Below are 13712 nucleotides of genomic sequence, written 5' to 3'. Positions count from 1 at the left end.
AAAATACAACACTTTAGTAACAAAACTATGGAAAATACAACAAATAATAATGGTAGGTGGGGGGGGGGGCTGCATAGAACCCATTATATTAAATATCTGCCTAAAATAACCCAACCAAAATACCACCTTTACATATAAAATGTTTAATAAAATATACCTACAGTGTAGATTTCAACGGAGCGTAAGCTAATTATCCTCGAACACTGACAGGTATAAATCGGTTATTATCTGATCTGCAGATCCAAATTCTTGATAGTGTATTGAATAATACACAAGTACCAAAAAAAAACATCAGGGCAGACAAAATATGAAGCAGTAAACTAAAAAATAAACAATTGTCAAAAAACCAAAAAGCATAAATCAATCTTGCCAGATCATAAATATATATGTCTATATTAGTCATGATCAGATTTTGGATTTAAGACCAACATTCCTGTTGGCAAATATGATTAAGGCCATCGTCATAAAAAGTAAAAAGGATTATCTAGCATAATATATTCTAAAGATTCACCCTTCCCCGACAATTTCTCAAGGCCTAAGCAAATTAATGATTGAGTTTATAAGTGTATTTTTGTCAATAATCAAAATTGAATGCTCAAAGAAATACTTGAAATGAGTGCTGTATACTCGTATATACTTCGGTGGTAAAATGAAAAAATAGATAATACAAAAAGAAAACGAACAAACCGAATTAAAAAAAAAAATAATAAGGTTGATAATTTCTAGAGGCAAAAGACACCTAACCTAAGTTTATGCAAAAACATTTGGTAAAACTTTGCCAAAAGTTTTTGGTAAAACTTTACCAAATTTTTCAGTTTTATTACCCTAAAAAGTATTCTTTCGTAACAGATTATCTCTTGGATTATCTCGGATGATTTTTTCATTGTAAGTCAGGATCCGATAAACCTAAATATTCCAAAACACATACCTCTCAGCCTTCTGTCAATCGTTGAGTTTATATCTGAAGCCTCATTTGAGTCCTGATCGGAGAGACTGGGGGGTCTTTTTACTGCAACTCCATGCTCTTGGGGGTCCAAACCACATTGAACATTAGCGAAACTGAAAAAAAACTGAAAAGATAACAATAGATGGAAGGAGGGGATAATGAAATGAAGAACCAGACTTAACGGACACATTTAATTAACCATATGCGAACAATAATATTAAGTTTAATGCATAGCAGTTATTAGCCGTTTTATATATGTTAACTTATTGTTTAGTAAGATTTATGTGTGCGATTTGTTTTATCTGTATAGAATTTTTAATTTTAATATTTTAATGTGGTTTATAATTTTCCTAGGAAGGAAGGTCAGCGTTTTCTATGAGAAATTCTTCGGATGAATCAAATTAATAATGAGATGATTTGATAACATAAGATGAAATGATTGATATATATATATATATATATATATATATATATATATATATATATATATATATATATATATATATATATATATATATATATATATATATATATATATATATATATATAACCTACGTGACATCCTTCTCTGGAAAAATAAAAGTTTCATAGCATAGTCAAACAGTTCGTGGTAACGAACTGTAAGTAAGTTCCGACCCGGCTCAATAGCAACCGAAACTCTAAGAAACAGAATTTTGATGACAATAGATGCATAAAAAGAATTTAATTTTTATGGTGATTCCAAATATATAAGTTTCATGAAGTTTACTTTTACCCATCAAAAATTACGAGCCTGAGAATATTCGGCTTATTTCTAAAAAAGTGGGGAACACCCCCTAAAAGGCATAGAAGCTAAATGAAGATTACACCATCAGATTCAGCGTATCAGAGAACTCGTCTATAGAGGTTTCAAGCTCCTATCCTTCCAAAATATGGAACTTTGAATTTTTGCCAAAAGAAAGATCACGGATCCGTTTTTTTTTTCCTTTTTTTTCTTCCCAGGGGTGATCGTATCGACTCATTGGTCCTAGAATATCGCAAGAGTACTCAATCGATCTGAAATAAAAAGTCCTAGTGCTTTTTTTAAGTGACCGAAAACCTGAGGACAACTAATCCCCCTCCCATGCTCATTTTTTTCCAGAGTCATCTGATCAAGACTTTGAGATAGCCTTTTTATTCAGCATAGTAAAAAAAAATCTAATAACTATGTCTTTGACGATAACCTAATCCCCCACGGTCCCTGGGTGAAGGGCTGCAAGTTGGGGATTTTGCCCATTGTTTACATACAGTATTCGTTATTAGGAAGTATACAGACTTTCTCAGGGGTATTTATTCTGGTGGGGGGGCTGTGGGGCGAAGGTTACGTGGGAGGGTCTTTCCAAGGAGGAATTTTTCATAGGGGAAGGGAATCCTCCGCGGAGGATGTACTGGATTTCCAAGTATTATTTACAAAATAATCAGAAATTAATTATATAAACAAGTTTTTTCACCTGAAAGTAAGGAGCAACATTAAAACTAGAACCGAACATAAAATTTTGCCTATACGAGAGGAGTTGCCTCTCATCAATAGCTTGTTCTTACGCTAAAGTTTTTTAACCTTTAAAAGAAGTTATTATTCTAATAAAGAAAACTTTGTGGTTCAGGAGTCATTCTTAAATAAATGGATCAAAATGAAATTTGGGTTATTAGAGGGTTATTATTAGTTATAAGAAAAAGTTAAGATTAATACTCGAATTGTTTTTTAATTATTCATGTACAGTGATGAATCTTCAAAACCTGTATTACTTCAAAAATGTTCAAAAATTAAACAAAAAAACAAGTTTTTTTTATCTGAAAGAAAAGATCAACATTAAAACTTAAAGCAAACAGACATTATTCCGTATATGAAAGGGGTTGTCCCATCCTCGAACACCCCAGTCTGTACGCTAAAGTTCGACAACTGGACTTCTTAAAACAACAATAAATGTAGCGTCAAGAGTGGAGTGTTGAGGAGGGGACAGTTGCTTTTATATACAGAATAATTTCTGTTCGTTTTTAAGTTTTAACATAGCTCCTTACTTCAAGTTTAAAAAAACTTGTCTTTTTATTTAATTTCTCACAAGAATGGGCCTCCTTTTTTTTGGGGGGGAGTAATACTGATTTCTGAGATTATGTAGATCTTTATGCATATTTTAATCAATAGTTTTTTATACCCTGCTTTAGTAATAATACATTTTATATATTTAGACTCAGCAATAATAATATATTTTGATGCTTTGCACATTGTTTTTAAAACTTTACTCCATAAGGATTCGGTTTTCAATTTGCAAAAGTTGCTTTTTACTGACAGTTCGCTGCTAATAACTGTTCGAACTCTCTGTTGGCTACTACTTTCCCCTTCATTCTAGGTTGTTTGTTTTTTTCAATTCCATGTTAAAACATTCATATAACAATGTTTCGAGAATGATTAATCAACCCTGAAGTAGTAGGAGTAGGTCGCAAATCTTTGCAACCTACGGTGTACGTAGGGTGTACGTATGCAAATCTTTGGCATAAAATTTCAGAAAGGATTTACAGAGTCATGCTTCCTCTTAGTTTTAAGATAAGTTCCTTAAAATAACCCCTTTTTTACAGGGACGTCGCCCATGGAAGCCAGCAAGGAGGCTATGGGGCAAGGACCCTGGAAGCAAAAGCACAGTGAATATGTATATAGATAGAAAAATAAGATTATTTCCATCTAAATCTAGATAAAAACATAAGTCCTCGTAGTACTCCCCTCCCCTATAAAGTCTACTGTTGGTGCTCAAGATGGCTTTCCCACCTCTCCACCTTTTCCACCGGTAGGCATATGAATTTGGTCTTTTACATTATTGAATAAAAATAATTTTTTTCAGCTGAAAGTAAGGAGCAACATTAAAACTTAAAACAAACAGAAATAATTCCGTATATGAAGGGGTTCTTCCCCTAGCAACACCTCGAACTTTACGCTAAAGTTCAAATTTTTGTTTCGATTCTTTAAGAATGACCCCTAAATCACAAAGGTCGTTTAATTAAAATAAATAGCTCTTTTGAAAGTACTAAAAAAAACTTTAGCATAAAGCGCGAGGTATCGACGACGGACGAACCCCCTCATATACGCACTAATTTCTGTTCGTTTTAAGTTTTAAGGCTGCTCGTTACTTTCAGTTGAAAAAACTTGTTTTTTTTTATTTAATTTCTGATTATTTTTTAAATAATAATGGGAGATCCGGGGCCCCCTTACTGGAAAATTCTCTTCTCCCTTGAAGAATTTCTCCATGGAAAGATCTTCCCACATAATCCCCTCCCCCGACCCCCACCAGAGAAAATACCCCCTGAAAACGCCTATATACTTCTCAATAACCAATGCCATATGTAAACAATAGGAAAAATTCATAGGTTGCCGCTTTTCCTCAGGGGACTGTGGGAGATTAAGTCGTCCTGAAAAATATACTTATTAGATTTTTCGACTTTGCTAAACAAAACGGCTATCTCAACATTTTGATCGGGCGACTTTGGAAAAAGTGAGCGTGGCAGGGGGCCTAGATGCCCTCGAATTTTTTGGTCACATAAAAAGGACGATAAAACTTTAAATTTCAGTTTAAATAAGTCTTCTCGAGATATTCTAGAACCACTGGGTCGGTGCGATCACCCTTGGAAAAATAACAACAAAAAAACACGCATCCGTGATCATTTTTCTGGCAAAAAAAACTACAAAATCGCACATTTTTGCAGATAGGAGCTTGAAGCCTCTACTATGGAGTTCTCTGATGCGCTGAGTCTGATGGTGTGATTTTCATTGAGATTCTACGACTTATAGAGGATGTTTCCCCCCTTTTTGAAAAAAGACAAATCTTCTTGGGCTCAATTACTTTTGACGTGTAAGACTAAACTTGATGAAACTTAAATTTTTGAATTTTTTAAGTTTCTGTTTCTGTTCTTTAAGAGTTTTGGTTTCTATTGAGCCGAGTAGCTCCTTACTTACAGTTGGTTACCACGACTGTTTGAAACAGAAAAATAGTTCTTCATTACAAGAGGGGTTCCTAGGGGCACCCTTATTACCAACTTAGACCAAAAGCATTCGGTGGAATGAAGGGAGATTAGAGACTAATGTCTAGCCCCCCAAGTCTCAAATAAATCAAGTGTGAGGACTTCCTATATCTTTAAGAACGATTAAACTTGGAAGGTCAATTTTTAGTTTTCTTGATAATTTTTAGATTTCTTGATAAAAAAAACAAACAAATTGCTTCGACACAATCTTTTTTGCCACTTAATAACAGCTTTCCTGATATTGCAGGATCTCCGGTATATTGCAGTAGTTTGTTTTCCTTATTTCATGGATTTTTTTCGTTACTTTACTTTACCCCCCCCCCTAATGTGCAAATTTTTAATCTAAATAATATATTTTCCACGTATTTGACCATATATCACTCTTTTGTTTCAACTTAATTCCCATAAATTGAAGTAGTGCTGTCAAAGTTAGGAAACGGAAAAATGAATGGAAAAATTTAAGTTTCAGTACACGGGCTATTCACATATTGGGGGGGATAAAGTAAAATGAAGCGCTTTTAGAAACAATTAACTACAATTTTTCTGAAGTAAGAACTGATTTCTTAATATATTATTAAGAAATTATTATATTGTTAATTAAGAAATTATATTATTATTATATTATTAATATTATTATTAATATATTATTAATATATTATATAATATTATTAATATAATATATTATATTACAGACTTAATTGTACACTAACACTGAAATATGTTGCATACTATGAAGTAAGAATTTCAATGTTTTACTGTTGTTGTTTTTTTTAGTTTGATATCCAAGGGCTATATATGGAATCATCAGGTAGGGCATGCATTGTCATAAAAATGACCGCGATACTTTGAAATGGTATAACTTAAAGAATTAAAACAAAGATTAAATACTGACGCATAGAAAAAATTACAAAACAAATTTTTAATTGACTAAAATCATAAATAAAATATATTTATACATTAAATAAACTTATCAATGAAACAAGTTTATACATAAAATATGTAATAAATTTATTAGTAAAATAAATTTAGAAATAAAATTAATTTATAAATAAAATAAATTTATAGATGAAATCAATTTATAAAGAAAATAAATAATTAATAAATAACGTATCAAAAGGTATCAAATTTATAATATTTTGAAACATTTCAAAGTAAAATTCAGAATTCAGTTCTGTTGTTCTGCTTTCTTTACTTGGCTGTAAACATTTTTAAGTGTTCATGTGTTTCTACCGACGTAATAATTTCTATAATCACGCGGTATTTGATGTGCCAACTTTTGATGAGCAGTAGGGATTTGATCTTTCCCAGACATTAGGAGGTTCAAAGAACTAATCCTTTTTTTTGCTTTGTTTTTAAATTTTTTAGAGTAATTTCAGAATGCCAGGGGGGGGGAGGTACACGATGTCTATATGTCTATGAGTTTCATGGAATCTTCAATAGATGTGAAATATTCGATTTTGAACTAATTTATATTTAATCTTTGAGAAATTACTGTGTTAATGAAAGGGACAGGGCAGCCATTTCTGGCAAGTATATCTCTAAAAAAATCTTATTTCTGCTGAATATATGAATCTGTTTAATATCTAATCCCCCCCTAATAATTAAATATGTAAGAGACACCCAAAACCCAGGTGGATGTAGAAGACACAGAATATAAAATCGTTTATTTACTCTTAGATCCTCGTCCTAGCATCGACAACTCGATCCGAAAAAGACATTACAATATTCCTTTTACTCTATGGAGGATGGTTAGTTTTTAAGGTGGTTAAACGAAATTATGTTTGGAAATGTGTCATTTTGTACAGGCTTTCTAAAAACTATAAAATCGTTATTAAAAGGCTTTCTAAAAACTATAAAAACTCGTCGACAGTGTGCATATTCTAAAGGAATTAAAAAAAAAATATTAAGGAATTAAATAAAAAAAAACAAGTTTTTTAACGGAAAGTAAAGAGCGGCATTAAAACTTAAAACGAACAGAAATTACTTCGTATATGAAAGGGGCTGCTTCCTCATCAACACCCCGCTCTTTACGCTAAAGTTTGACTCTTTCTCGTAACTCTACTTTTTAAAACAGTAAAAACTGTTTTAGGGGGGGTGCTAATATTTAAAATCAGCATTAAAATGCGATTTTTTTATGTAACTATTGGTATCAAAATTCCATTTTTTAGAGTTTTGGTTACTATTGAGCCGGGTCGCTCCTTACTACAGTTCGTTACCACGAACTGTTTGATTTTGTAGCTTCTATTACAAGCATACAATTAAAAAAAAAATCTTAATCATATCTTTACCATAATTCTAAACTGGGTGAAATTCATAATGTGTTCATGAATAAATATATATATATATATATATATATATATATATATATATATATATATATATATATATATATATATATATATATATATATATATATATATATATATATATATATATCTTCAAATTAAAAAATCTGCTTACCTAAATGTTGCAGTGAATGGGTTGTATCCGTAGGGAAAAGCAGTACCAAAGCTGTTTTTAGAGCTTGGAAACCCACTAAACCTGTAAGCTCCGCCCCAGCTTCCAGTATCAGTAGCGTTTACTCCTGGACTATAATCATTTTCTGATTTGATAGTTACTCCTGTGGATCGACAAGAGGGTAGACAAGCAAAACCGAAGCCATGAGTATCGATGGCTGCCGAGTTAACGGTTTGCGGTGAGGCTAAACTGGATCTTCGCAACTCATTGATGGCACCTTGATAGGAACAGCTCTGATGGCTGTCGAACATTCTGGAAATAAAAAAGTAATTAAATTTTCTTTTAAACTACTTATTTTTTGAATAAAGAATAAAAATATTTTGAATTATATAATGTTTTGGTTCTCTGGGGATTTAGATTTCAGTTACCTTTAAAAAGGAGGAGCAGCCTCGAATAGGGTCAGGGCCTAGATCAAAATTGCACAATCGAATTCTCAGATGTCTAAAGAAACACTTGATCAAAAGTTTCAAGCCCACATTTATAAAATGCAAAATTCTGTAGCTTACATGTTTTATGGATACGCGTTTATCTTTTTTTTTTCAGGGATAGAATTTTAAAACCAATGATCGTGGAATGTCATTTATAATAAATGTTAAAAATGTTGAAAATTTTTAAACAAATATTATAAAATATTTTTGAAAACTTTTAGAACAGCCACTACTTCCTTGAAGACGGCCCTTGGACACAGGGCCGAAATATTAACTGAATTGAATTCCACTGCCTTGAGAAAATTTTCCCTATTTTTTCTGCATGTCTATGTTTGTTTGTGACTTTTAAGGTGAATTCGGCTATTGATTTTAGCTTATAATTTAAATTAAAAAAAAATTAAAAGTTCTAGTTGCCTTTTTAATTAACCAAAAAATCGGAGGGCAACTAGGCTTCCTCCCCTGCTCTTTTTTTCTCAAAATAATTCGATCAAAATTATGAGAAAGCCATTTAGCCAAAAAAAAATGCAAATTTCGTTTTAATTACTCCTCTGCGAAGAGCCAAAATCAAAACATGCATTGATTCAAAAACGTTCAGAAATTAAAAAAAAAAAAAAAACAAGTTTTTTTAACTGAAAGTAAGGAGCGACTTTAAAACTTAAAACAAACAGAAATTACTTCGTATATGAAAGGAGCTGCTTCCTCATCAACGCCCCGCTCTTTACGCTAAAGTTTGACTCTTTCTCTCAACTCTTCTTTTTAAAACAGCAAAAAACTTTGAGCCGGGTTGTCCTTACTACAGTTCGTTACCACGAACTGTTTGATAATTGTTTATAAGTAAAGTATTTTATCTCTTTCATCCCTCTGATTTCTTACGCGATTAATAGTGCAATATTCATTTTTAGTTGTTGGACACAAAATTCTTAATGTTATATTTTACTAGTCTGTGTCAATCTTTTATTAACCATTTTTATTGTTTGACGGATTTCTTGTTTGATTTATTTTTAACATTAGTTTTGGCTGTTTCTGTTTTGCTTTCTTTTACTTTGACAAAAATAAACATTTTAAAAATAAACATTTTAAAAGGTCTTAGAAATCAGGTCTTAGAATCAGGTCTTTTGTTCCTGTACGATTTTCTCCCCGTCAGCAATTGGGGAAGGATTTTTTGTCAGCCTTATTTTCCTTCCTGATTTTCTTCCCTAAATTTCCATTAAGTCCACCGTGTTATCATACACTATCTAGTGTTGCCCCGTAGTTAAATGCATCGGAATTAATGGAACGCAAAATAAAATCTAAAAATTAGAATGAAAATTAAATTTATCTTAAAACTCGTGGATAAACATTCTTACTGTATCATTGATATCAAATTACAACACCAAGGTTTAAAATGGGACTAAACACAGGAGAGAAGTTTCACTCAAAAACTTAAATTCTTCGTTAATTTCTATCTACCCAAGATTATGTACATAAATAAAATTTCAGAATCTTTCAAAACTTCAAAACTGGCATGTTAATAAATTGAGGGGTAGTAGTCAATTTGGACTTTTTGTCACCTGGGGGGGCGTCAGGGGGGATTGTCCACATTGATTAAATTGTAACTTCTATTCGGCTTTTTTACTTATATTTGAGTAGGGAGGGAGGACACTGTAGTTAATTTTTCCTTGGGCACTACCAACCCTAGGAACGGCCCTGGATGTGGAGGAACAAGCCATTGTTTTTAGGGATAAATCATCTTTAAATCATCTTTTAAATCTTTAATAAATCATCTTTTATAAATCATTGTTCAACAAAGCTTCATTTAGATTTAAAGAATTGCGGTTTTCATCAATCCGTCTTTGCTGTTTAATATATAGTAAATTTTTATTAGTTCTCCAGTTTTTTTGGGTAAAACTGAATTAGTTCCAAAGTTTCAAACAGTTCGTGGTAACGAAGTGTAGTAAAGAGCGACCCGGCTAAATAGTAACCGAAACTCTAAAAACGAAATTTTGATACTAATAATTACATCAAAAGAATTGAATTTTAATGCTGATTTTAAATATATAAGTTTCATCAACTTTAGTCTTACCAATCAAAAGTTAAGAGCCTGAGAAGATGTGCCTTATTTTGGAAAATAGGGGGAAACACCCCCTAAAAGTCGTATAATCTTAATGAAAAGAACAATGTCAGATTCGGCGTATCAGAGAACATTATTGTAGAAGTTTCAAGCCCCTATCTACAAAAATGTGGAATTTTGTATTTTTTGCCAGAAGACAGATCACAGATGTTTTTTTATTTGTTTATTTGTTTTTGTTTTTTTTTCAGGGGTGACCGTATCGACCCAGTGGTCCTAGAATGTCACAAGACGGCTCATTCTAACGGAAATTAATAGTTCTAGTGCCCTTTTTAAGTGACCAAAAAATTGGAGGGTACCTAGACCCCTCTCACGCTCATATTTTCCCCAAAGTCACCTGATCAAAATTCTGAGATAGCCATTTTATTCAGTATAGTCGAAAAACCTAATAACTGTGTCTTTGGGGACGACTTACTCCCCCGCAGTCCCCGTGGGAGGGGCTTCAAGTTACAAACTTTGACCAGTTTGACACATAGTAATGGCTATTGTGAAGTTTACAGACATTTTGAGGGGGATTTTTTGGTTGGGGGAAAGGCTATGCTGGGGAAACTTTACATGGATGAATTTGTCATGGGAGAAGATAATTTCCATGAAGGAGGTGCAGGATTTTCTAGAATTATTTAAAAGAACAAGGAAAAATAAATATGAAAAAGTTTTTTCGACTGAAAGTAAGAAGCAGTATTAAAACTTAAAACGAACAGAAACTATTACGCATATGAGGGGTTCGTCTCCTCCTAATACCTCGCTCTTTACGCTAAAGTATTTTTAGTAATTTCAAATATTTATTCTACGGCCTTTGTGATTCGGGATCATTCCTGAGGAATTGAGACAAATTTAAGCTTTAGTGTAAAGAGTGAGGTGTTGATGAGGAGGCGAACCTCATCATATACATAATAAAAGCATACGAATATAGAAGTTCGTTACGTAAATTAATTTGTAAGTTATGTATATTTTTTACTAATAAAAACGTTCGTAAGAAATTTAAAGTTTTAGTAGCCTTTTTAAGTAACCAAAGAATTGGAGGGCAACTATACCTCCTCCTCCGCTCCTGTTTCTCAAAATCGTCCGATCAGAGCTATGAGAAATGAGAAAGGCATTTAGCAAAAAAAAATAATACACAAAATTTCATTTAATTATTCATGTGCGGAGAGCCAAAATCAAAACATGTATTAATTAAAAAAAAAACAAGTTTTTTTAACTGAAAGTAAGGAGCGACATTAAAACTTAAAATAAACAGAAATTACTCCGTATATTAAATGGGCTGTTCCCTCCTCAACGCCTGGCTTTTTACGCTAAAGTTTTCTACTGTTTTAAAAAGTAGAGTTGAGAGAAAGAGTCAAATTTCAGCGTAAAGAGCGGGACGTTGAGGAAGGGTTCGTTTCAAGTTATAATGTCGCTCCTTACTTTCAGTTTAAAAACTTCCCTTTTTTTAAATTCAAGAATAAACGGATCTCGGTCGAGGCCTTCGGCCTCGACCTCGATTGTTTTTTTATCTAATGAAATTAAAGAACTGTTTTTAGTTAGGTAAAATTAAAATAGACGGCTTTTAACTTATTTAAATATTATCTACATCCATAACCTTTTTTTCTAGAATTTGAATAACGCTTTAGATAGCTTTATTTGTTATTATTTCTATTATTTATTTTTTAGCTATGTTTCTGAGCCTGTTGTTTATCGCTGCTGACTTCGGTTTGTTGAAGTATTATAGCAGTTTTTATTTATGTATTTATATGCTCCACGATTTCGAGGGAAGTTAATAAATAAATTAATGTATGTACGTTGAAAATTTTCCAAAAGTTTCAGATTTCTTGCATAAATGAAGCAGCGACTTTAATTTTAACTAAAATAAAACCCAAAGTAACTTTAGTAAGCTGTACTTGTCGGGGGCTGCAGTGTCCTGACAGTCCTAGATTATCCTTTGAACCGAGGGATATATCCTATCCCACTTATTTATTTTGAATATCACGAATGACTGAATAAAAATTAAGCTGATATAATTTCTCTAACTGATCAATGGGGTGATCGAAAAGGAGCGTTCAAAATAATTAGCCTAATGTAAAAAATAATTAACTAATATAAAAAATAGTTAATTAAAAAATAATTAACTTTTTTTAGAATGAGTTTTCGAGTGGTTGGACAGTTTTGATCTCAGGTGGCAATTCGTGTGGTCAATTATTAATGTCAAAATAAAAGTTTGAAGGTTTTGTGAATACCGGAAGACATAATTTCTAGAGTTTGCGCAGAATAAAAAATTACAGGAAGACAGCTGGTATTGAAGAGAGATTGAATATTGATAGTTTATAATGAGGTGTTCTTAGGTTTAAAAATACATTCTCAAGCCTAGTAAAAAAAAATAATTGTAATAATTTACCACTCAAAAATTTCTAAAAACTAGAGTCTTGTTAAGCTTATGTATCTGAGAAAGATTGAAGAATCCTCCATAAATATATGATATGGACATTTCATCATATTTCAAAATATTTATCAATAATTCTATTAAATTTTTTTCAACATTTCTAATAAAATTTTCAAGATATTTTCAATAAAAAGTCGTTTGGCTTTGAAAAATAGGAAAGATAAAAGTATCGCTAAACTTAAAAATGCATAGAAAAAATGCAAAAAATGCTGTTAATTGAGACTAACCTGTACAAAGAGAAGAGAAGGAATATTCCCATCCCTAAGATCGACACAAATGACAACCCTTAGAAAGATAAGACGCTACCAGTTTAGGAAAGGTAATTTTTAAATGTATCCCACGACCCCCTCTAACTTCAGGCTCCTCTACTACCCCTCAACCTTTGCATTAAAACCAACAAATATTTTAGAAACTAACGCAAGAAAGTCTCGGTAAAGTAGCGTAAAGGATTAACGCGGCTTGAATAACAGGTTTTACGTAAACACTCACATAGCAATAACATATTCAGAGCTAACCACTTACCATGATCTATTAGTCCCTGAAAAGCCTGTAAAACCCAGGATATAATACAACTTTGTTCTATTTGCACAAGAATCAGAATCTTGGGATTTTCCCTTCCTACTAAGCATATTTACTTTTAAGACTACATACCTTTTCCCTCCTCTACACACAGTTTCCTTCCTTTTAGAGCCGGGTTTCCTGTCGCCGGAATTTTGCAGAAGAAACTAATTATGGATTAACACCCAAAGGGAAACGTGGGAAGGAAGCCCAACGTCAAGTGAAAAACTCAACACTTACAAGTTCTAGGCTTCGGAAGTAAGTTAGGAACTGCTAAGATCCGGCTTTCCCGCCCAGAGGGCGGGTCCTTCAGGATATTCCCTGTTTAATTGAATCAGTGCGATTCCAAGATTCGTCTGTTTGTCGGATTATAAGAGCATGTCAAGTTTTTCTTTCCTTTGGAAATTCTTCTCGGGAAGTTTCCAAAAATAGAAAAAAGTAGCCAAAAAAAACATTACTTAAAAAAGAACTTGAGCAAATGAAGGGTCTGATGGTCTAAGTGTTGCACGTGCAAAAGCAGTTGCACTAGAGCCTTTTCACTGAGGGCTCCATATTAGGGTTTTAGATCTAAATCCCTTCTTTGGCACTACCAAGGGAGGGAGGGGGAGGGGACAGATCAATGATACACCTCCCTCTCCTGATAAAACAAAAGTGCAACATTTAATGGTATATGGAAAAAAGCGCTAAACACAGGAGAAGTCTTTGTGAGCGTGT

General features: G+C 32.5%; 1 protein-coding gene across 2 annotated transcripts in view; it reads right to left on the bottom strand.

Annotated features, from left to right (window-relative positions):
- LOC136027887 (DNA-binding protein D-ETS-3-like) overlaps positions 1 to 13204 on the bottom strand; it is an 87249-nt gene extending 74045 nt beyond the window's left edge. For both annotated transcript variants that reach the window (XM_065705312.1, XM_065705313.1), the window contains exons 1-3: positions 13092 to 13204; positions 7433 to 7741; positions 929 to 1059 (exon numbers count right to left, since the gene is read on the bottom strand). In XM_065705312.1, the coding sequence (XP_065561384.1) occupies positions 929 to 1059; positions 7433 to 7740 (439 nt within the window). In that variant the 5' untranslated portion in view covers position 7741; positions 13092 to 13204. The remainder of the gene's footprint in view (positions 1 to 928; positions 1060 to 7432; positions 7742 to 13091) is intronic.
- Between the last annotated feature and the right edge of the window lie 508 nt (positions 13205 to 13712).

This window comes from Artemia franciscana, chromosome 6 (genome assembly GCF_032884065.1).
Source record: "Artemia franciscana chromosome 6, ASM3288406v1, whole genome shotgun sequence".
NCBI lineage: Eukaryota > Metazoa > Arthropoda > Branchiopoda > Anostraca > Artemiidae > Artemia > Artemia franciscana.
This window is presented reverse-complemented; position numbering and strand designations above follow the sequence as displayed.